General features: G+C 38.3%; 1 protein-coding gene across 2 annotated transcripts in view; it reads left to right on the top strand.

The window, feature by feature from the left end:
- Nucleotides 1-656: 656 nt before the first annotated feature.
- The window catches only part of LOC128702171 (uncharacterized protein PF3D7_1120600), a 28,385-nt gene continuing 3,166 nt past the window's right edge, over nucleotides 657-25,875 (top strand). Inside the window, exons 1-7 of one of the 2 annotated variants that reach the window (XM_053796260.2) lie at nucleotides 657-1,454; nucleotides 3,095-3,271; nucleotides 5,800-5,906; nucleotides 6,586-6,668; nucleotides 7,498-7,674; nucleotides 8,772-12,555; nucleotides 23,378-23,484. In XM_053796260.2, coding sequence (XP_053652235.2) covers nucleotides 3,162-3,271; nucleotides 5,800-5,906; nucleotides 6,586-6,668; nucleotides 7,498-7,674; nucleotides 8,772-12,555; nucleotides 23,378-23,484 — 4,368 coding nt within the window. In that variant the 5' untranslated portion in view covers nucleotides 657-1,454; nucleotides 3,095-3,161. Of the gene's footprint in view, nucleotides 1,455-3,094; nucleotides 3,272-5,799; nucleotides 5,907-6,585; nucleotides 6,669-7,497; nucleotides 7,675-8,771; nucleotides 12,556-23,377; nucleotides 23,485-25,875 lie in introns of those variants that run through there. The other variant, XM_070102666.1, reaches the window with a different exon arrangement.

A 25,875-nucleotide genomic window follows, 5' to 3' on the forward strand; every position in this document is an offset into this window, starting at 1 on the left:
GACTGAGGGACTGACCACCTCAAAACTTTAAGGGTGATGGACTGATTACATCGTCTTCAAGTATCTTCTGCTTCTATCAACTTTTCTGTACTCGACTGAAGAAGCCTACTGTGTAGGCGAAACGTTTCATAATAAAGATACCTAACTGTTGCATATGTGTCTTACCTAACAACCTGTCGGTATTTTATACCATTTTAATGTTCAACCTCCAGGTAGTCCACTAACACCCAGGTACCTGTTTTACTGATGGGTGAACATAGATAACCAGTGTAAAGAAACACGTCCAATGTTTCCATCCCTTCACCGGGAATCAAACAAGGTGTTGAAATTATACACAAATAACCCGCACATAGAAGAGAGGAGATTACGACGACGTTTCGGTCCGACTTGAACCGTTTACAAAGTCAGTGTCTCTGTAAATGTCCAAGCCGGATCGAAACGTCGTCGTAAACTCCTATCTTCTATTTGTGTATCGTTCCAGTCACTACATTGTGACTTTTTTTATTATTTAAGATGTTGAAATGTATCAGTCTGAGCTAGGAGACTTCACTAGGGCAATGAGGATATTAAGTATTCCAGGAAGTTAATTTAGGCACGGGTACACATAATTAATATTAAAATTCTTTATTTCTTTCTTAATATTACAATGTGGGGTTTACGTATTATAAAATATTATTACATATTATAAAATACTTATTACAAAGAAGGCTACTAGTATGCCTAGGTATGACTAGGCATTTCAGGCAGACTAAGCACAATTATCAGTATAAATTACCTATGATAACCGAAGAAATCAGTGACGTATTTTGACTGGTATTCTTGAGGGTGTATCAGCTATGACTGTATAATCCTACGGGTTTAACGCTTCCCCCTTGATTAGAATAGAAATCATCAACTATGACAGCTTCGTTCTAGCAGAGCTGGAGTTACTATCACTTGGAAATAAGTCACTTTTTTGGGTTATCCTAGGTAATTTACACAAATGTTACTAGGTATAATAATTGTACTCATGTGTATCTATCTAAATAAATATACTTTGTGGATAGACGTTTTTCCATTAGTGTTCTCAACCCTAAGAATGTCAAGAGGACATCTAGAATAAGTTTATAATTTTTTCCCTCAAGATTCCGGTCAAAATATTCAACTAACATCCAGGTTAAGTATTTACTAATAAAAAGGAGTGATAGGAGGTGTAAAAAACCCGGGATCTTCAACTATAAACCATTGCGAACCCAGCTTTCATAACTGAAATAACTCGTATCACTTGTATTTGTTGAGTTATCTCAGTTTATAATTTATTTCCACTGTATAAATGTAATAAAAAATGTGGTTATGCAAACTATCAACTTTTTCAGAACAGCGAGGGTAGTGTAGACAGCTCCTGGGCCTCACAGTACTCAGTAACAAGGACCCCAGTGGAAATAAATCTCTCTATTTTGGGTATTTCCTCCCAAGTAGGTACCTGGTTGTTAGTCATCCTACACCTGCTGTCCCTGCTCATGTAGCAGTAAGTAGGTACCTGGTTGTTAGTCATCCTACACCTGCTGTCCCTGCTCATGTAGCAGTAAGTAGGTACCTGGTTGTTAGTCATCCTACACCTGCTGTCCCTGCTCATGTAGCAGTAAGTAGGTACCTGGTTGTAAGTCATCCTACACCTGCTGTCCCTGCTCATGTAGCAGTAAGTAGGTACCTGGTTGTTAGTCATCCTACACCTGCTGTCCCTGCTCATGTAGCAGTAAGTAGGTACCTGGTTGTAAGTCATCCTACACCTGCTGTCCCTGCTCATGTAGCAGTAAGTAGGTACCTGGTTGTTAGTCATCCTACACCTGCTGTCCCTGCTCATGTAGCAGTAAGTAGGTACCTGGTTGTAAGTCATCCTACACCTGCTGTCCCTGCTCATGTAGCAGTAAGTAGGTACCTGGTTGTAAGTCATCCTATACCTGCTGTCCCTGCTCATGTAGCAGTAAGTAGGTACCTGGTTGTTAGTCATCCTATACCTGCTGTCCCTGCTCATGTAGCAGTAAGTAGGTACCTGGGTGCTACTCATCTGATGTGGGTTGCATCCTGGGGAGAGAATTAAAGGACACTAATGGATTATTATTATTATAATCAAGGGGAAGCGCTAAACCCGTAGGATTATACAGCGCCTGGGAGGGGGGGGGGATGTGGAAGGCATTCAGACTTAATTCGGGGAACTGGAGCACAGATCCAATTCTTTAAATCAAGAGCCCCTCACCAACATCAAGGAACCTTCCTTGAGGGGTACATAAAAGGCAGTCTGATTATATCCTGGCTTTATTGTGCTATCCTGGGTTACTTCTTCTCTTAGTTAATAATACAAATAATCTTCAACTTTATTGGGTTTTCCTAGGTTACATCTACATAATGTGGCCTGGTGGCTAAAGCTCCCGCTTCACACACGGAGGGCCCGGGTTCGATTCCCAGCGGGTGGAAACATTTCGACACGTTTCCTTACACCTGTTGTCCTGTTCACCTAGCAGCAAATAGGTACCTGGGTGTTAGTCGACTGGTGTGGGTCGCATCCTGGGGGACAAGATTAAGGACCCCAATGGAAATAAGTTAGACAGTCCTCGATGACGCACTGACTTTCTTGGGTTATCTTGGGTGGCTAACCCTCCGGGGTTAAAAATCCGAACGAAATCTTATCTTATCTTACTGCAGTGAATATGTATGCCTACAACATTTATATGCCCTAAAAAAATAAAAATTGTAAGAACAAATCTTTCTTTGTAATACAGTTTGTAAGTTGTTGTAAATAATAATGACAATAATAATCTTTATTTCTGCAAATAATGTACAAGGTATACAGACCATAGCTGACATCAGTGACATACCACTACTGTACAGAAAGCCCCTTGTTCTGCAGAACATTTCTGGCAAATTTGGTCAGTTTTGTCCCCAGGATGCAACCCACACCAGTCCACTAATAAATGAAAGATTATTAATGCTGTCCCATAATGATAATAATAAACATTTAGTTGTCTTCTATTTTAAGTAATTTCTCATCATTTACTCAGTATTTTTTTGTTATGCTGTTATATAACCATAATTAAGACATTCTAACTGTGAACAGGTGTCATCTGTGTGAAGAGGTAACTACTAACTTATAGTAATGCTGCAACAACTTGCCTCAAGTTAACATGAATTGGGTTGGTGGAGTCCGTCGGCGAGTGCTGTTAAGAGAGGAAGAGCGTCGCCGCCAGGAGCAGTTCTTTGCTGCACATGTATCTTCTGCAAGACACCGGGATAGGTGAAAATCTTTGTTGTGTTTATTAATGTGCAGTAAACTATCTGTCTCTTTTAATTCATTCCATTTGCCTACCTCTCTGATTTCTTTTTTTTTTCAGTTATTCTTTGGTTCCACTTTTCCTTAATATATATTTGTAACCTCTTGCTTTCATTGTTGCAGGTATATTAAGAAATCCTATTATAGTCCTTTTATGACCTTATATGTACTCACCATGTCTGTTTTCTTCCTATCAGCCAGCATGGACATTTTTTAGCATTTAAAGTCATCATACAGTAATTCATATTTCTTTGAATCTTTTCTAATTGAGCAATGTTTACTAATTTAGCAATGTGTATTTTTTAGGTATAAGGACCACACAACTGCTGCATATAACAAATTTGATCTTATATATATTGTAAGCAGATTTTTTTATGATTTCTTGCATTTGTTTGAAAGCTGTTTTGTTATTAGCCAGTGTTTACCTGGAGTTTACCTGGAGAGAGTTCCGGGGGTCAACGCCCCCGCGGCCCGGTCTGTGACCAGGCCTCTTGGTGGATCAGAGCCTGATCAACCAGGCTGTTACTGCTGGCTGCAATGATGATTTTCTATCAATTTTGTTTACATGATCTTTAGATAACAAATTTTTGTTAAGATTAACTCTTGGATCCCTACTCTCTTTCTGATATTGTACTTTTAACATTTCTTTCGGTTGTATTCTTCATGTTTACGCTTTCATTTTTTCTTATTTCCCTAACGTGGAATTTATCTGCATTGTTAAATTTCACCATCCATCTATGACTCGTTTGCTCAGTTTATCCAGGTCATTATGTAGGGATTTATTGTCAATTTTATTAGTATTTATTTTGGCTAAGATTTATACAAACATGTTCATATAGTTTTTATTTCTTCTTGTAAATCAGTTATATAAATTAAAAATGTTGTTAGGTCTAGTAAGGATCCTGGCAGTGCCCCACTTGCAACATCTCCCTACGAGGGCATTTTATCAAAGTGTTTACACGACCATAACACAAGACATAGATCTCTTGTTGATGTACCCCGTGTCCATGTCACACTGTGTAAAAACTCTATGCACATAAAGGGCTCCAAAATTTGGAATTAATTACTAGAAAATACTAAAGTAATCTGGTCTGAAAATCAATTTAAGACTCTTCTAAAAAACCACTTACTCGCCCTGGACTAAATAATCAATACTCAATATTTAACTTTACCAATAAATCTCCCATTTACTTAAATCTTAAAACCTCAAGACAACTAATAGCAAATTGATCATCTTGTTATGTATTGTTCCAGTCACGGTATTGTGCCTTTTTTGTTATTTGTTACGTTATACATTGTAATGTGACAAATTCACAACTAAATGCTTCAAAATTGAAATGTTCAAAGTTCATTGTTTCAAATACTCAGTTGTACATCATACTGTAAATTGTTTACGGTAATTTTTACCACTGTATCTATCATTGCTTAGTTAATTTTAAGTTAATTTTATGCCTGCCCATAATGCTATGCATACAAGGGGCTTTTGTCATGTACACCCAACTACTATAATTCCTTGTACAACTATGTATCATGTCCAAATAAAGTATTGTATTGTATTGTAATAGTACTTAGATGAAGGTAATGAACATTTTTGTCTCATGGATTTAGATGTATGATAGGGTGGATTGAGAAGCAATGTGGCAAACAGCCTGTCTCTGTTTGCCCTATCAATTCCTCCAGGGTCCTTTATTCTTTCTCCTTGGCTCTGAAACTAGTCTTGTTGCATACTTCTACACTTTTTCCAGTTTCTTAACATGCTTCTTCAGGTGTTGGTTCTATACAAGTGCTGCATGCTCAAAGATAGGCCTAACATATGTTGTATAAAACACTCTGTTGAGATTTCTAAATACCACTCTTAGGTTTGTCCAATTCCCAGGTCCTTCTCTTTGAAGGTATGGTCTTCTGGCCCCTTCCCCAATCTTCATAATCTTGCATTTACTGAGGTTGAATTCAAACAGCCCCTTATCTGACCAACCCTGCAGTTTGTCCAAATCTTTTTGCAGCCTTTTCCCATCCTCATCTGTTTTGTATTCTCTTCATTAGTTTTACATCATCGATTAATAGAGGTACATTTGACTTGATTCTGACTGGTATGTCATTTACATACACCAGAAACAACACTGGTCTTATTACCGAACTTGTGGTACACTGCTTGTTTCTTTTCCCCATTCATCTCTCATTGGATAATCACTCTTTGCTTCCTTCCTCTAAGGCACCCTTTGATCCACTGGAGTATGTTTCCAGTTATTCCTGCCTGCATTTCAAGGTTTTACCTGTCTCATTTTGGGCACAGTATTAAATGCCTTCTTGCAGTCCAAGAAAATGAACTCCACTCGACCCCTTCTCTCCAGTCTCGCTTCTTTTACTGTCATAGAATTCCAAAAGGTTAATAAGACAAGGTATGCAAGTTTGCAAATTGGTTGTGATTCCTTTCACTTATTGTAATGCCATAAAAGGACAACCATTGACTTGTATCATAACTTGTTTTTCAGGATATCTCAGGGAAGCAGTAGTATTAAGCCTGGGTATGTGTCCTACCTTGCAGAATCGTCAGAAAAACTTCAGCCGGCTGGAACCATGCCCCTACGACCTAGAACAGGTCAGCACATACAAGAACTTATTACTCTAAGAGTATTTTTGAAGTTGTGGAGGCACTCCCCTTTTTGCGAATTACTGTACATAAGATTATAGTATAAAAAACTGTTCAGTATACCCAGAACTGAATGGTATAGTTAGGATAATGATTTAAAGTAAAGAATACAAATACTGTGTACAACTTTGTCCAAATGCTTTGCAGATTCTTTTGTCCAAATACTTTACAGATTCTTTTAGAGAGAAGTGTTGTATGCAAGAGTGTTTCCAAATACAGTATTGCAACACTATGTTCATTGGTTATATTCCTTGCTTGATATTGTTTTTGCTCTGGCATAAAAAAAGGGTTGTTCCTGGGATGGGCAAACACTTGGCAGGGAAGGTTGGAATTAAAAAAGAAAGGCAAAAGTTTGTAGGGTAACATATATATACATCTTAATATGAGGAAGTGGAGCTATCCTCTCTTTTCTTGGATTGAAGCTGTTTACCTTCCATTTCCTAGGTAATGTATCATCCCATAGCCAGTGCATCAAAAAACTTATACTGCATGTAAAAATTTGTACTGCATGTATATAATGTATGACTGTATTATACTCCATATATTTGCAACATTGAGGCATTGTCTTTCTGTATGCCATGGAAAACAAAGCACAGTATTGTCAGTAAATTAATAATTTTATTCACAGGGTCTCAAAGGTGGAGAAATGAGGAGATGGTCTGTAAGCGAATTAAACAAGGTTCTGCTTCCTTGAATTACAAAGTTGAAAAGGTAATACTGTACAGTAATTGTTTTAGAGGTGTAAGAGGTATGGGGTAGATTTAAGAATGTAGTGATGGTGTGTGCAGCAGAAGTCTGTGGATATAGGAAGGTGGGTGCAGAAGGTAAAAAAGAGTGATTGGTGGAATGATGAGGCAGAGAGAGTGGCAAGGGAGAAAAAGTTAGCATATGAGATTGCAGGCACTGTACCTCTCACCTCCAGAACTCAAGTCTGGCTAACTGGTTTCCTTGAATCCCTTCACAAAATGTTACCTTGCTCACTCTCCAACAGCTCATCAGGTCGCAAAAACCATTCACTCCTTTCTAACATGCCCACACATGCCACGCATACAAAACCAGGATCATTTATCCCCTTCCTCCATCCTTTCCTTGGACGATCCCGACCATGCCTCCCCTCCATTACAGATTTATACACCCTCCAAGTCATCTTATTGTGCTCCATCCTCTAAATGTCCAAACCACCTCAACAACCCCTCCTCAGCCCTCAGGATAATACTTTTTGTAACCTGCACCTCCTCTTAATTTCCAAGCTATGATTTTTCTACATAATATTTATACCACACATTATTTATTTATTTATTGAACAATTATGTATTTTGTTTCATTTAGTTTTTGTTTGTATCATACTGTTTGCCTCGTTCATGTATTGTATGGGTGTTTATATTTGTATTTTATTTAATCCACTAATAATGCACACAGCTGAATTAAGTCTGTTACAATTTCATATCCATTCAATAATGCTGTGGAATTCAAATATAAATGACTTTTCTTATATGGAAGAGCCTTCGTTCTTTGATGGACTCGTTATCATTCACTGCAGCAATGTAACGTTAAAATAAGTAATGCTGCAGCCAGTAGTGAGTGTGAAGGAAAGAAAGTGCCATCACTTCTTGCAGATAATGTACATCATGGAAGTAACACACTTTCTGGTAACTCAAGAGCTCGTCGTATTAAGCCAACATCCATCCATGGACCATTTTCAAAGTTTTTATTAAAGGTTAGCCGATTTTTTTAATGTGTGTATATATGTGTGTGATTAGATATTTATTCACAAAAAGTAATGTAATACGAATCTGTTTTACATTCTCATTGTCAACTCCTAGATTGTTGAAATTTAAGAAATGAATAGGTACAAAAAAGTGTGAATAGGATAGGCATACCTTGTCCCTTTTGTGGTAGAATAGAGTGTTAGGTGCATATTTTACTATAGAATTTGTAGGACAATATTAAAATATACCATGGATAGTCATATCTCACAAATGCCAAATTCTGTGAATGATGTAGTTTCAATGTACAGTGGAACCTCTACTTGCGAGCGTGTCCACATACGAGTTTTTCCAAATACAAGCAGTCGATGGATCGATTTTTTGCTTCCATACGCAAGCAAAATTTCCACAAGTGAGCAGACTTCAAGGCAGGTTCCTTGACACTGGTGAGGGGCTTTTGCTCTTGATCTCGGGAATTGTATCCCATTTGTTTGTTGGACTATCTTATTGAAACTTGGGCAATGTATGATGGAAAGATGCTTCTTAACGTACACCAAAAATGAAAGAAATCTAAGCCTAAATAATGGAGTTCACTTCTCAGCAATTAGCCACCCCTTAGTGGTAATTTCGAATGGTTTTTATGGTTGTATTCTCGTTTTCTATTAATTTTAGAGTATATATCAGGTTTCTATGCTATTTTTATTGTTTATTGTGTCATATTAGATGAAGTGAGATAGATAAATAAGCCGTAGAGTTGATATTAGCGAAATTATTGAAGTACAGAATTCCACTGGAACGGATTAATTGCATTTCAATTAATTTAAATGAGGAAAATTGACTCTGCAAACGAGCAAATCCAGTTGTGAGCAAGATCATGGAACGGATTAAACTCGCAAGTAGAGGTTCCACTGTATTTGTATAATTGCTTAGAAACCCTGTGTTCAGGTAGAATATTGAATGTTGTTGAATGGTAGTGTACTGGATTTTGGGAGTGTAATATAAATGGTCTTTTGAATGTAGTTGAACAGGAAATTTATATGGATATTTTTTATTAATGTTTACCAGTAGTTGTTTCAATTAAAAAATGTAAATGTCATTAACTCTTCAGCTGGAAATGGAAGGTATTGAGAAGAAGTCACAGCAGCAAGATTTACTTAGAAGTTCAGAAGGGAGACAGCCAGAGATCTCTGGTAACAGAAGACTATTTGAAGAATCAGAGAGTGAGAGAGAGAGAAGAGAAACTGGAAATCATGAGGGTAATGATGAAGAAATGAAAATAAGGAATATAGATACAGTGGTCAAGAGTAACATAAATTATAAATCTGAAAATATTTTACGAGACAGAAATAAAGATGGCAAGAATACCAAGAGTGAAAATGGTAAACTGGGAGAGAAAGGTTTCAAGAATAAGGAAAAAGAAGCAACTGAAATTCACAGCAAGAATAAGAAAAGTGAAATTAAAGTGGAGTTGACAGATGTGAATAAAAAATCCAACTTTATCCACAGAACTAAAACTGACAAAACAGAAAATAGAAAAAATAATTATGGCATTCAACAGAATTACTGCATCAGTAAAAGTAAAAAACACAAATATAATTTGAAAGAGACAGAAGATAAAGAAAAAATCAGAGAAGACACTTTTAGAGAAAATAAAGTTGAGAAGGAACTTCATGCAAAGTATGAAACTCAGAAAATAAAAAGTCATAAAAACACTAAAAATAGAGTAACTGACAAAACAAAAGTTGATAAAAGACAGAATTTGTTAGATAAAGAAATAATACAAAAAAATTGCACAGCAAAAAAAATGACCAAAGAACTGGGTAACAAGGAACACTTGAGACATACAAGGAATAAAAGTACTGAGACATGTGGAGATTTAAATTTAAAACTAATAGACTTAAGATCTAAACAGACAAATTTGGATTTATCAGAAACCAATAATTCAAAACTAGATAAGAAAGATGAGATGAAAGGAGAGGAGAGGAATTTTTATTTAAGAGAAAGAAGTGCACAGATGAAAAAAGGTAAGCAAAAGAATAAGGATAGCAAATCTGACGCACTTCAAATGTCATCCAGAAATCCTGTATGTGGTAAAAATAAAAACAAAGTAGTTAGTAGCATTCCAGTACCAAGTCTTCTGATTGGGGCTCCGCGTGTAAGACAGATGCTTTCATTGAGTCCAAAACGACACAAAGGAAGGATTTGGGCACCATTGAACTTGCCCCAAGAGCCCTTTTTAGGGAAAGATAATGGAAATAATGACGGATGTGACTCTGAAGAAAAATATAAGCATCAAAAGTGCAGATGTATGAAAGATTGTGGTAGTACTGGCAGCAAGGAAAACAGTGAATGGGAAGAAAGGCGCTTAGAAATGCTTTTGGGTCCTCGGCTTCACAATTCACCAGGTGTTTGCTCTATTCCATGTGATATTCAGAGGAACAGTGATCAAATAAAAAATCTTGATGCATTTGAACAATCACATAGCAGAGATGTAATGCCACTTTTGAGAGCTTCTTCAGTGGAAAATGATGAACATTTAAAACCAAAAGAAGCAAGTAATGGTTCTAAAATGTTTGAAAATTCATTACCTCTAGATGTAAGAAGACTCGGAAAAAGAAAGCTGCAAATAATTTATAAAAATATTGATAAGATTCAAGAGGAAATTTCTCAAAAAGTGTTGCAAAATAAGCCTAAACTTAGCTCATTTACTCGCAAAATAGAAAAAGTTGAAGGTGGCTTGAGCTTTGCTCGTCAAAGAAAGGATAAAACTCCATATATGGATAAGGGTTTCAGTACTCCCTGGAATTTAAGTAAATTATTTAATACTTCGAATAGTAGCAAATCTTCATCTAAAACTCCCTCTGATCCTACACTGGAGAGATCACAAGAGGATCCTTTTGGAAGTCAAGGAGGATCAGAGCTCTGCAATGCTACTGCTGATCATACAACACAAGTTTTGTTGAATTTTGACAATCGTGAAGAGCCTGAAGAAAATAGCAAAAGCAGAGCTAGGGAAATTAGTTCATATTTCTCCTTAAATCAGGTGTCTACTGAGAAAACTAGATTATCCTCAACTCATAGAGAGGATGAAATGGAAAATGTTATTACAACTTGTGTAAGCAAAAAAGATAACAGCTCATCAGTAGATTTAGATAAGAGCCCAGATATAGATGATTGTGCATTTTATCATACCAGTAAGAAGAATAAGTTTCCTTCTGATCAGTTGAACAACAAAATGCCAGATTGTGCAAAGAGCGAGTCTCAGGCTCTCATGTGTGGTACGCAAGTTCATTGTTTCAAGTCTTTTCCTGTAAACTCTCCACAAAGTTGTTTCCAACCTTTAAGCAGACCTAAACATCACATCTCATGTAATAATGATTATTACCCACAGGCTGTAGCCTATGATGGTCATGTTTTTCAGACTGATAGAGAGCTACCCTATATATCTGGTGAAGAAACCAATTTACAAGGTGTTTTTCTTAAGGATGTGAACCCTTCACATACTTTGAATAGAGATACTGTAAGTTCACAGAACTTCAGTAACTTAATTAATGCATCACAGTCACATGTCAGGAAGAATGTCGTATTACACAGTCCTCAAGCAGAAACATGCTCTTTGTGGTCTTCAAGTAATGATCATGCATTTTCAAACAGTTGTAAAAATGAAATACTGAAGACAGAAACTTCATCCAATAATTTCTTCACTTCATATAACCTTAATAATGAAGCACGAGTTCCAGTTAGGGAAAGAAGCTTTTTACTTGCTCCTTGGTATGAGACTGATTCATTGCAGGCTTCAGATATTCACTTAGCTAATAGATCAACAGGAATGCAATGTGAAACAAATTCAACTCAGTTTACATCACAGTTAAATTCTTCGGAAGGTACAATGCAAGACACGTACAAAAAGCAAGGCTACTCACATCTGTTGGCTACTGTCCAACAGACTCCATCTGTTAACATCACAAGTACTGTTTCACATAATGTCGTAAATCTAATGCCAGAAGGGAAGTGTAATCTTGTAAGCAAATGGATGGACACTGCACAAGAAAGAGAACCTGATAGTTCTCAGATAACTTTCAAAAAAGATATTTGTTCTAGTGCGTCTCAAAATATTTTATATTCTGACGTGACAGGCAACAATATAGAGCCTCATGATTACTGTCAGAATGTGAAACAAATGAGATATTCCAATGAACTGGAAGGATCTGTGATCCATAATGAGACTGTGATGAATTATGATAACAGTAGCACCAGGGAAGTTGTTGGTGATGGCGATCATCTTCAAACTGAGCAAGAATATAAAAAACAGAAATATGCATTTATTAACAGTGAGGATGTTTTTAGAAACAGATTTATGAAGGAAAACTTTGATAGTTCACTTTTCGTAAGAGAAGAGAATGGACAAAATCCCAGCGAGCTTCATGACCTTAAGATATCCGAAAATAATATATGTATTGAAAAACTTGGGCATGATTCCGAGAGAATCAGCAGTAGTTTTAAGGATAACACAAAACATTCTATAAATACAGCAGTAGACAAAGCAAAGTTACAAGAATTACACTCTGCATATTTTTTAGGAAATAACACACACAAATTAATTTCTGAAGAGGGAGCTGCACAATTCCTAGGCAGTGGGAAAGATTGGGGAGAAGTGAGGAGTAGAATTCTGAATACGCATGCAGATAAAGAGTCGAAATTGCCAACAGCAGCAAAAGTTAAAGGAGATAATATAATTCAGATTACAAATAACAAATTAAATAAAATCTCTGGGGAATGTTCTCAGGATAATACAAGGCAAGTTGAAAATTTTACTTCAGATATGACCCTGAAAAACTTCAAACAAAATACTGGTAAAGAAAGTAATAGGCAGTCATCAACCACTTCTAGAGGTCAGTTTTTTAACTTGTGTTAATACTATTGTAGTTTTAAAAATAGAACCAATTAAGATGATATAAATTAAATTTGTTAATACATCAATCATTGCAGTTTGATATTATACTGCAGGATGCAGTGTAGACCCTCCCTCTATTATTGATTTAGAATAGTTTTGCAAGCTCCTCCATACTAAAACCTCTCACTTCTCCCACCACCTTTAGTATCTATGCTTATTCACTATACATTTTAAAAACATTTATTCTCCGCACTTGACCAATTCATTTATCGTTTTCATTTATAATGTTGTGCCTTATATATCTATTAGTTTCATTCTATATTTTTTTAATTAATTTTCAGAGATTGAAAAATCATTTTAGCATTTTCTTTTTACCTTCTGGCCACTCTGGTTTTATGGATTAGTGTTGCATTTTATTGCCTCAGTACAGTGACTTTTTTTTCCTTTGTTTTACAAATCTTTGTTGTTCTCACTGGTTAAAAAGTTCTCCCTAATACTGTATGTTATCATGTTTGCCATAGCCCATCTGTTCTCTGCATTATATTTACTGGCTAACAAGTGTTGTCCCATTTGTTTTCTGTATTTAATTTATTGCCTCGTAAGTGTTTCTCCATATTATACAGTGGACCCTCGCCTAACAAACGCATCGCATAACGTTAAATTTGCCTAACAATACATTTTAACGCTAACATTTTGCCTCGGCTAATGCTAAAAAACTCGCCTAACGATATTCGTTCTCGGGTACCAATTAATATCGTTAGGTGAGGGTCCACCGTATTTATATAATACAGTGGACCCCCGGTTTACGATATTATTTCATTCCAGAAGTATGTTCAGGTGCCAGTACTGAACGAATTTGTTCCCATAAGGAATATTGTGAATTAGATTAGTCCATTTCAGACCCCCAAACATACACGTACAAACGCACTTACATAATACACTTACATATATGGTCGCATTGGGAGGTGATCGTAAAGCGGGGGTCCACTGTATAATGGTGGTCTAGGTAAAAGAGGTCTTCTCTTCTGGCTGAACTACGTATATTTCTGGTTAACCAGACTTAAGTCTTGGAAATGGGAAGTACAGCGTCAGCACTTTGAAGGAGGGGTTTGGGATATTGGCAGTTTGGAGGGACTTCTGAACTGTTGTATCTGAGCACGTCTGTAAAGACAGTGATTATGTATGAGTGAGGTGAAAGTGTTGAATGATGATGAAAGTACAGTGGACCCCCGCTTAATGATCAGCTCCCAATGGGACCAATTATGTAAGTGTATTTATGTAAGTGCGTTTGTACGTGTATGTTTGGGGGTCTGAAATGGACTAATCTAATTTACAATACAGTGGACCCCCGCATACCGTTGGCATCACATAACGTTAAATCCTCATACCGATACATTTTATCACTAAGATTTTGCCTCGCATACCGCTAAAAAACCCGCTCAACGCTATTCGTCCGAGACGCGTCTAATGTGCGGCCTGAGCCAGCCTCACATGTTCCGCCGGTGGCATTGTTTACCAGCCAGCCTCCGCGGTAACATCCAAGCATATAATCGGAACATTTCGTATTATTACAGTGTTTTTGGTGATTTTATCTGCAAAATAAGTGACCATGGGCCCCAAGAAAGCTTCTAGTGCCAACCCTACAGGAATAAGGGTGAGAATTACTATAGAGATGAAGAAAGAGATCATTGCTAAGTATGAAAGTGGAGTGAGTGTCTCCGAGCTGGCCAGGTTGTATAGTAAACCCCAATCAACCCTCGCTACTATTGTGTCCAACAAAACGGCAATCAAGGAAGCTGTTCTTGCCAAAGGTTCAACTGTGTTTTCGAAACAGAGATCACAAGTGATGGAAGATGTTGAGAGACTCTTATTGGTATGGATAAATGAAAAACAGATAGCAGGAGATAGCATCTCTCAAGTGATCATAAGTGAAAAGGCTAGGAAGTTGCATGAGGATTTAATTAAAAAAATGCCTGCAACTAGTGATGATGTGAGTGAGTTTAAGGCCAGCAAAGGTTGATTTGAGAGATTTAAGAAGCGTAGTGGCATACATAGTGTGATAAGGCATGGTGAGGCTGCCAGTTCGGACCACAAAGCAGCTGAAAAATATGTGCAGGAATTCAAGGAGTACATAGACAGTGAAGGACTGAAACCTGAACAAGTGTTTAATTGTGATGAAACAGGCCTGTTTTGGAAGAAAATGCCAAGCAGGACCTACATTACTGAGGAGGAAAAGGCACTCCCAGGACATAAGCCTATGAAAGACAGGCTTACTCTGTTGATGTGTTCCAATGCTAGTGGTGATTGCAAAGTGAAGCCTTTATTAGTGTATTACTCAGAAACTCCCAGAGCGTTCAGGCAAAAGAATATCCTCAAGGCTAATTTGTGTGTGCTGTGGAGGGCAAACAGTAAGACATGGGTCACTAGGGACTTTTTCTATGACTGGTTACACCAAGCATTTGCCCCCAATGTGAAAGATTACCTAACTGAAAAGAAATTAGACCTTAAGTGCCTCCTGGTGTTAGACAATGCCCCTGGTCATCCTACAGACGTGGCAGAGCGACTTTATGGGGACATGAGCTTCATTAAGGTGAAGTTTTTACCTCCTAATACCACTCCTCTCCTGCAGCCCTGGACCAGCAGGTTATTGCAAACTTCAAAAAACTGTACACAAAAACTCTGTTTGAAAGGTGCTTTGTAGTGACCTCAGAAACTCAATTGACTCTAAGAGAGTTTTGGAGAGATCACTTTAATATCCTCAATTGTGTAAACCTTATAGGTAAGGCTTGGGAGGGAGTGACTAAGAGGACCTTGAACTCTGCTTGGAAAAAACTGTGGCCAGAATATGTAGACCAAAGGGATTTTGAAGGGTTTGAGGCTAACCCTGGGAATCCTATGCCAGTTGAGGAATCCATTGTGGCATTGGGAAAGTCCTTGGGGTTGAAGGTTAGTGGGGATGATGTGGAAGAGTTGGTGGAAGAGGACAATGAAGAACTAACCACTGATGAGCTGCTAGATCAACTTCAACAGCAAGAGGCCAGACCTGAGGAAACTGCTTCGGAGGAGGGGAGAGAGAAATTGAAGAAGTTGCCTATTTCAAAGATTAAGGAAATGTGTGGAATGTGGCTTAAAGTGCAAACCTTTTTTGATGACAATCACCCTAACACAGCTATTGCAAGCCGTGCTGGTGACTATTACACTGACACTGTTGTGAAACACTTTAGGAAAGTCATAAAGGAACGAGAGGTACAGGCCACTATGGACAGATATGTTGTGCGACAGAAGTCCAGTGACTCTGAAGCTGGTCCTAGTGGCATTAAAAGAAGAAGGGAAGTAACCCCAGAAAAGGACTTGACACCTCAAGTCTTAATGGGGTTACTAACACTAAGACTCTCTCCTCCTCCCATCCCATCAATCATCACCAGATCTTCAATAAAGGTAAGTGTCATGTAACTGTGCATGACTTTTTCAGTTTGTGTGTATTAAAATTAATATTTCATGTGGTAAAATTTTTTTTTTCATACTTTGGGGTGTCTTGCACAGATTAATTTGATTTCCATTATTTCTTATGGGGAAAATTCATTCGCATAACGATAATTTCGCATAACAATGAGCTCTCAGGAACGGATTAATATCGTTATGTGGGGGTCCACTGTATTCCTTATGGCAACAAATTCGTTCAGTACTGGCACCTGAACATACTTCTGGAATGAAATAATATCGTAAACCGGGGGTCCACTGTATGTATTTTCTTTTTGGGGATTTTCTTTCTTTTTGGGGTCACCTTGCCTTGGTGGGAGACGACCAACGTGTTAAAAAAAATGATATAATGAATACATATTTTTTTTTTTAACACGTCAGCCATTTCCCACCGAGGCGGGGTGACCCAAAAAGAAAGAAAAAACAAATTTCATCATCATTCAGTACTTTCACCATCATTCAGACATAATCACTGTCTTTGCAGAGGCACTCAGCTATGACATACGATACATCCCTCTAGTGCCTGGAACCAATCTTGGGCGGAAAACATTATAAACTGAGTCAAAAAAGGAGAATTAGTGTGCACTACCTAGCAGAGTTTATTGCCAGAGGGGAATCTTAGGCCTGTGTTCTGTGTGCAAAATAATAATAATAGAACTTTTCTTTGTCAGAGGAAAGAAAGTCTCCCTGATAACATTGTGTATACATAGTGTATAGTGTATACTACAGTGGCTCCCTAGTATATAGATGATAAAGGCTAAAGTGTCATTTGAAAACAGGTGAATTTGTAAATGAAGTGATAAGCCTATAGAGGCAGGTGCCAGAAGTCGCCAGAATCTTACCACAGTGGTCAGCTGTTTTAATAATCTTCCTGGCCTGCTAGTGTACTCGCATATAATCTAGTGATACCAGTGAATAGCAGAATACAGTGTTGTAGTAGCAACTAACCAGTATTATAATGGTACTTAGTGGAGTGGAGTGACTTTCATTAGTTTCTTTTTTCTTGAAATGCCAGACGTATACTGTGAATTTCATATAACCTGTAGTTACCAGCGGTCGCAATATACACAACGAGAAGCAATTATTACTACAGAAAAAGCGTCCTTCCTCCAAAATTTCCACCAGTCAACTATAGTGATAATTTTTTTTTATTATCACACTGGCCGATACCCACCAAGGCAGGGTGGCCCGAAAAAGAAAAACTTTCACCATCATTCACTCCATCACTGTCTTGCCAGAAGGGTGCTTTACACTACAGTTTTTAAACTGCAACATAAACACCCCTCCTTCAGAGTGCAGGCACTGTACTTCCCATCTCCAGGACTCAAGTCCGGCCTGCCGGTTTCCCTGAACCCCTTCATAAATGTTACTTTGCTCACACTCCAACAGCACGTCAAGTATTAAAAACCATTTGTCTCCATTCACTCCTATCAAACACGCTCACGCATGCCTGCTGGAAGTCCAAGCCCCTCGCACACAAAACCTCCTTTACCCCCTCCCTCCAACCTTTCCTAGGCCGACCCCTACCCCGCCTTCCTTCCACTGCAGATTGATACACTCTTGAAGTTATTCTGTTTCGCTCCATTCTCTCCACATGTCCGAACCACCTCAACAACCCTTCCTCAGCCCTCTGGACAACAGTTTTGGTAATCCCGCACCTCCTCCTAACTTCCAAACTACGAATTCTCTGCATTATATTCACACCACACATTTATTGTGGTGGAGACGAAAAAAAACTAGAAAAGCTAGATACAGCGATTGATAAACAAGGGTTGAGGCTCGACCGTTCGTCATTGTAGGAGCTGCCAGAAATCACCGCTTCTTCAACACGCAAGTTATACTTTTGTATCAATCAAATCACATATTACTCGGGTAGATAATTTCAAGTAGATCCTTCATGTGTTAGCCCAAATCACCGACCAATATGTTTTAAATAAGTGACCCACTGATCAGATCAGATCGACTGGTCCGAACCCTCAACTGGTCCGAACCCTTGACTGGTTACAAACGGATTCGTTGGACAATAAAGCAGACTGTAAACGGATGGGGTTGTAGGCGCCCTTATCAAACACAAACAATAAATATAAATCAGGAACGTACACGGTAAGCTGTCCAATATACAAGTACAGTTAGAAATAGAAATACAAATAGCTAGAGCTTCATTTAAGGAGGTTATTAATAGAGTATTCAAGAGGTTGCTAGTAGAATTATAGTAAATCAACCATTCAAATCATTATGAAGCTCTGTGTAGTCTGCAGTCAATCAAACAAACGGGCTTCCACATGGATAAATTGTCATTTTTGTGGAAATTGGTGTCACGCCCCTTGTGCAGATATCCAAGAACTAGCTACAAGCAGTATTAAAACAGGGAAGTGTTTTTGGGTATGCCCAAATGAGATAAATCTGTGGACTAAAATCACAAGGGTATTAAAAGAGGATAACATCAAAGCTGCTTTCATAGACAACCTGGAAGCTTTCTACAACAGATGGGAACATAAAAAGTCTGGGCTGAATGGTACTGCCCTTGATACTGGCCATGTAGTCAGAAACTGTAAGGCTGGAGGTGATGTCCTGGTAGTCAGTAAATGTGGGGCTGATAGTGCTGTCCTGGGAGACAGTAATGGTGAAGCTGGAGGTGCTGTCCTGGGAGACAGTAATGGTGAAGCTGGAGGTGCTGTCCTGGGAGACAGTAATGGTGAAGCTGGAGGTGCTGTCCTGGGAGACAGTAATGGTGAAGCTGGAGGTGCTGTCCTGGGAGACAGTAATGGTGAAGCTGGAGGTGCTGTCCTGGGAGACAGTAATGGTGAAGCTGGAGGTGCTGTCCTGGGAGACAGTAATGGTGAAGCTGGAGGTGCTGTCCTGGGAGACAGTAATGGTGAAGCTGGAGGTGCTGTCCTGGGAGACAGTAATGGTGAAGCTGGAGGTGCTGTCCTGGGAGACAGTAATGGTGAAGCTGGAGGTGCTGTCCTGGGAGACAGTAATGGTGAAGCTGGAGGTGCTGTCCTGGGAGACAGTAATGGTGAAGCTGGAGATTTTGTCCAGGTAGTCGGGAATTATACGCAGGAAAGAATACATATAAATGACCTCATAGGGGACAGGAGCCGTAGTGGGGAAACAAGTGTAGTCAAAGATAAGATAAAACCAATATTGCAAACTAGAAATACCACAGGAAATAGCAAACAAGAGGACTCCACTAGTAATAGTGAGGATATATTACCAAAAACAACTGGTGGGAGCTCCATTGTTGGTGCTAGGGAGGATAGGAATAAGACAGGGAAACATGCACCAACAGGGAATACAGTCACAGAAACCCAAGGCAAACAGAAACCAAGCCTGTGCACATACTATGCACTTGGTATCTGGAAATCTGGAAAAACAGACGGGACGTGCAACTATGACCACCCTAGAAAATGCCGTGCCCATATGACAACAGGAAAATGCAAACTCCCTTCCTGTAAGCTTTTTCACCCTGAAATGTGTACCTCTTCAGTACAGGAAAGACTGTGCTATAACTTAAATTGCCAGGCACACCATCTAAAGGGGAGAAAAAGATACAAAACATCCAGGCCATGGGAAAACCTGGGTAGCCACAGCCACTCAAGAGGGAGAGGTTTTTTAGTGCCAGGAAGGAAAAAAAAACTGGCAGGAAATGGCAGAAATCGTACACCAAATCCAGTCATTCCTGGAGTGGAACCACAGTTGATGGCTTCCATTCCAAACCAACAGATAGAGATAGTAATGCCGGAAAAAAAATCCCCCCCCCCAGTACCAACAATACCACCAGTCCAATGACATTCTTCTTTGCAAATATACAGGGTCTAAAGCCAGCAACAAACAACAAAATACGTTTCATCCATGGACTGCTTGCAGAGGCAAAGGCAATGTTTGTGGCTTTCACTGAGACCCACATAAAGGATCACTTGGACAACGAAATACGGATCCCAGGTTACAACCTATACAGATGTGACAGAGTGAACAGGCAAAAGGGGGGGTTGGCCTGTTCATTGCAGAGTCACTTGTTTGCACAGAACTGCTTAATGCCTCAAATGATGTAGTGGAAGTTTTAGCAGTAAAGGTCGAGAACCAAAACCTAGTCATTGTGGTAGTCTACAAGCCTCCGGATGCAACATCCCAGCAATTCCAGGAACAGCTGTTAAAAATTGACCACTGTCTGGAAAATCTTCCAGCTCCTGCACCCAACATCTTGCTCCTGGGGGATTTCTACTTAAGGCACCTAAAATGGAGGAATATAGCAAATAATATTGTTGCAGTAATAACACCAGGAGGCAGCTCTGATGAAAACTCACACTCACACGAGCTTTTAAATCTCTGCACAAAATTCAATTTAAACCAGCAAATAATAGAGCCTACTAGACTGGAGAATACACTAGACCTCATCTTCACTAACAATGATGATCTGATAAGAAATGTCACCATATCAAAAACAATATACTTAGATCACAACATAATTGAGGTTCAGACATGTATGCGTGGAGCCCCAGACCGACATAATGAGACTAGTCATGAGGGAGCATTCACCAAATTCAACTTCAATAACAAAAACATAAAGTGGGACCAAGTAAACCAAGTCCTAACCGATATAAGCTGGGAAGATATACTAAGCAACACAGACCCCAACTTATGCCTAGAACAGATTAACTTGGTGGCACTCGATGTATGCACAAGGCTTATTCCTCTAAGAAAAAGGAGGAGTAGATGTAAAATAGAAAGAGACAGGCGCTCCATTTACAGGCGACGGAAAAGAATAACAGAGCGGCTAAAAGAGGTCAATATATCTGAAATGCGTAGGGGGACACTGGTTAGAGAAATAGCAAGCATCGAACTTAAGCTAAAGGAATCTTATAGGAGTCAGGAATCGTGGGAAGAACTAAAAGCCATAAATGAAATCGAAAGAAACCCAAAGTATTTCTTCTCCTATGCCAAATCAAAGTCGAGAAGAGATAAAACACCTCAATTACTGGGAGCGCTTGAGGTTTCTAAACCTGTATTCCTTGGAATGCAGGCGTGAGAGATACATGATTATATACACCTGGAAAATCCTAGAGGGACTAGTACCGAACTTGCACACGAAAATCACTCACTACGAAAGCAAAAGACTTGGCAGACGATGCAACATCCCCCCAATGAAAAGCAGGGGTGTCACTAGCATGTTTAGAGACCATACAATAAGTGTCAGGGGCCCGAGACTGTTCAACTGCCTCCCAGCATACATAAGGGGGATTACCAACAGACCCCTGGCAGTCTTCAAGCTGGCACTGGACAAGCACCTAAAGTTGGTTCCTGACCAGCCGGGCTGTGGCTCGTACATTGGTTTGCGTGCAGCCAGCAGCAACAGCCTGGTTGATCAGGTTCTGATCCATCAGGAGGCCTGGTCTCAGACCGGGCCGCGGGGGCGTTGACCCCCGGAATTCTCTCCAGGTAAACTCCAGACAGTCTAGATGTCACTCCAAACAGCCAATATCCCAAACCCTTCCTTTAAAGTGCGAGCATTGTACAGTGGACCCCCGGTTAACGAACTTTTTTCATTCCAGTAGTATGTTCAGGTGCCAGTACTGACCGAATTTTTTCCCATAAGGAATATTGTGAAGTAGATTAGTCCATTTCAGACCCCCAAACATACACGTACAAACGCACTTACATAAATACACTTACATAATTGGTCGCATTTGGAGGTGATCGTTAAGCGGGGGTCCACTGTACTTCCCATTTCCAGGACTCAAGTCCACTTAACTAGTTTCCCTGAATCCCTTCACAAAATATTACCTTGCTCACACTCCAACAACTCGTCAGAAACAGAGCTAGTTCTAAAAAATGTACATATAGTACACACAGTACTTACCTTAAAATATTTTCGTTATTAGCATATAGTGAATGGTGAATATATTTATTGTAAGAAGTCTGAATAAATGAAAAATGAGCATAATTAAAAACTGCTGCATTAGCAAAATGCTGTAAAGCATGACCCACCTTTATATATTTTCTCCTGATTTTCCTGTGTTCTCAAAATGCCAAAAATTTATTTAAGTTTTGCAGTGATTTATATATCTATTTGAATACACCTACCATCTGACTTACGACCGAGTTTGGTTCCGAGAAACCGGTCGTAAGTCGAAATGGTCGTAAGTCGAACTTTACTACTGAATATCAACAAAACATTTTTGTAATGACTTTATTTTATTGTTTTATTTTGGTATTTCATGTTTTACTTTACTTTTTATGCTGTAAGTACTGTATTTTATACTGTAAGGTTTAAGATAAACACTGTGTACAACACAAATAGTTGTTTATTTCCCAGAAATTTGGCATAAAAAACACGGTTGTAAGTCGTAAGTCGAGCAGGTCGTAAGTTGGATGGTAGGTGTATTATATAGTTTCGTATATACATTAGCTGTATAGTATCTACTCAACTGAAGTTGAGGAAGTACTTATTTAGTTGTATTAATATAAAGTAAGATGTACGTTTGCAAGTACATATTATACTATAGCTATACATAATAGGATTAAATTAATAATTTTATGTGGTAAAATAGCTTTATAATTATCTCTTATTTTTATTATAATCAAAAAGAAGCACTAAACCCACTAGGGTCAAACAGCTTAATTATCTCTTTTATTCTGGTATCCAAAGCTCTACTTTTTTTTAATACACTTTCTTACATTCCTTTAATATGAACCAAGTGGTTTCTCTCATCTGCTTTTTTTTTTTTTCCACAGAGGTGTTAACAAATTCTTACTTGAATTAACGTCACATACACATCACTGTGTTGCAAAAGGGGTGCACTTTTTTAAAACGGTATTTTCTAAAATTTACCAGGAGGGGTGTTAATGTTGCAGTTTAAAAACTGTAGTGTAAAGCACCATTCTGGCAAGACAGTGATGGAGTGAATGATGGTGAAAGTTTTTCTTTTTCGGGCCACCCTGCCTTGGTGGGAATCAGCCAGTGTGATAATAAAAAAAAAATTACCAGTTTTCAAAATTATTAGTCAAAATTTTCCCAAATTTCATTAAGATATGTGAGGTCTGACAAATGATAAGGATTTCCCCCCTTTACTGATATGATAGTTTATAAATTTCTACGTGCAGTGATGTAGAATACAACATACATAAAATCTCTATATACAGTACTGCATTTATTGTTACATTTCTTTAGTAAATAAGGTTAATCAAGTACATGTACAATTACCGTAGCTGCATAAACCACTCAGGTTTATACAGGTACTCAATTTTAACTTGTAAATCCTTCTGTAAAGCATTCTCTGAATTATGATGATGACTGTTCTTACTGTTAAATGTTTATTTACACTTTTTTAAATTCCCAGATGTCAGGAGCACTTTAGAAGAGCTGTTTACCAGGAATGAGTTAGAAGAATACCAGAGTGACCACCAAGACATAGACTTAGAGCTAGCTGCCCAGCAATTTAAAGAGGTTAGGCTTGAACACAGTCTATAGATGGATGTCATCTATGGGGGATGGGGTGCAGATTTTTTCCCCCTGGATCAGGTCTGTCAAGAAAAACAGCCTTATTGATAACTTTGTTATCCCTTTGCTTTCATTTTCCTCTCATTTGCCCCTTCTTCTGTAGGTGGTTGCTGTGGCCGAATCCTAGCTCCTGACCCCACCTTTCAATTTGCTGTTTGCTATATTCACTTCCTCCTAGCCTCACGGGCCCTACTGTACCTGCTCTTAAAACTGTGTATAGATCCTGCCAACCCCCTCTCCCCCAGTTAAGTACCTGTTCCCACCTCTCAAATAGCTTATCCCTGTCAGCCTCTCTCAATTTGTCTGAGTATTTTGCAAGTTATCATATCTCCCCTGATACTGTATTAATGAAGGGTGATATTCTTTTACTGACCCTGTGGTATTGATCCTTTATGATTACTACACTGGCTTATAATTTACATTATTTGTTATTGTCTACCTCTTTTTGAATAATTACTGTATGCAAGTAGTGTTTCAGCTTCCTAGTATTGATTCTGTCTTCATCGTTGTACAGCAAATGAATGACCCATTTGGGGTTTAACATGGTGAATAATAATAATTTATTCCTCTGTATGTCAAAAGCCGCATACTGAAAGCATAAGGCACTTCATTCAGTATAACTGCTTGGTTCTGTTGGCTTTTCCATATTCAGCTTTGTCAGGGTTTCTTCACCCCTTTTCTTCTGTCAACACTTTATATTGCTGTATTTCTTGGTGTGGTCTCTTAGTTCCAGTGTTAGTGAATATCTTTGAATGTTTACATCCTGTGTACATATGATACATACACATTTAACCTTTTTGATAACTTTTTAAGAGTTGAAAATTTTAGATTATGGAAATGTTTTAGAGAAGTGTAATTGCTTTAAAAGTACACTAAGTAGACTACTCAGGGAAATGATGTAACATTATTTTGACTAGTACTGTTTACATCCATACAACTCCTGGCCAGGTTACAAATCTCTGCAGGCGTATACCATTAATATATTGTTGAATTTCACATAAATGATTATTTTTGGATCTGACACTTTTCTTCAGTTTAGTAACAACACTAGCCAACAAATTTTAAATTTTTATTCAGTTCAGAAACCAAGTATGTTGCTTTTAGCTAGGTTTTATGTGATGCTCATGAATCTGAGGTTTTTCAGTTTCTATTTAGGATATTTAAGGTTGAAGAACCACACGATATATATTACTTAACAATCATGGGTATTATATTATGCATAGATATTAAGTGTGGTGCATGTAATGGGAAGAACTAATCTTAACCCTTTGACTGTCACAAGCCCCTTTCTGAAACTGTCATTCTATGTCGATAAATTTTTTGGAAAAAAAAAAAAATTTCTTATGAAATGATAGAGAATCTTTTCCTGATGGTAATGACACCAAAAGTACGAAATTTGGTCGAAAACTCGTGGAATTACGCTCCCGCAAAGTTAACAGTCTCGGCGACACATACGCATCGGTGATTTCGCCGACTTTGAGCCCTGTTTTTGGCCAATTCTGTTGTTCCAGTTGACCAAACTCAGCTATTTCTTTAGAACTCCATTTTTTCTATCAGTTGAGTACAAGAAACCGCCCATTTACCGATTTGAACTACCCAATAAAGTGGTCAGAAACTAGCAATTTGACCAATTTCATGCAAATTAAAAAAGATGCCAATTTCAAAATAGGGTCCAGAATAAACATTGTAGACATTCTTGGCACTAAAATAACATATCCTCTGTTCATTAGTCATCTCTAGGCCCCTCTTATATTATTATTGCTTTCTATTTTGATTTTTTATTCATACAAAATTTACTGTTATGCAGACTACATGTACTGCATTATTGTAAAAATGGTATAAATAATATCAGTGCACTAGTGAAAGAATATTAGACTCCCCAGTTGAAGTGTATTGGACGTGTGTTATGATTTGCTTACTCCTGAACATTGGTAAAAATCTAACATTTCCGCTACTTTGAGCTCAATTTCAAGGTCGTTTTCATCGTGAAAGTAATCAAAATCATCTCTATTTCTGTAATATGTTTTCCATTTTATCACCTGAGACCGTGAAAACGAGAATACAACGATAAATACTGTATGAAAATACACCTCAAAGTTGGCGTTTTAATCCAAAAAAACGGTCAGTTTTTTTTTTCTCATTACACACTGCGTGCTGCAGGATTTTTATGTGGTGCACACTGACCACACAGACCCATTCTCTCACATGTGGGCCTACCAGTTTTCTCCCGCTTGATTTGAAGCCGCTAGAATTTACGCATATAAATACGTCAGAAACAGTGGTGCGTAAGACGTATATATACGACCGAAACAGTCAAAGGGTTAATTATATACATGC

Source organism: Cherax quadricarinatus, chromosome 83 (assembly GCF_038502225.1).
Source record: "Cherax quadricarinatus isolate ZL_2023a chromosome 83, ASM3850222v1, whole genome shotgun sequence".
NCBI classification, from domain to species: Eukaryota; Metazoa; Arthropoda; class Malacostraca; order Decapoda; family Parastacidae; genus Cherax; species Cherax quadricarinatus.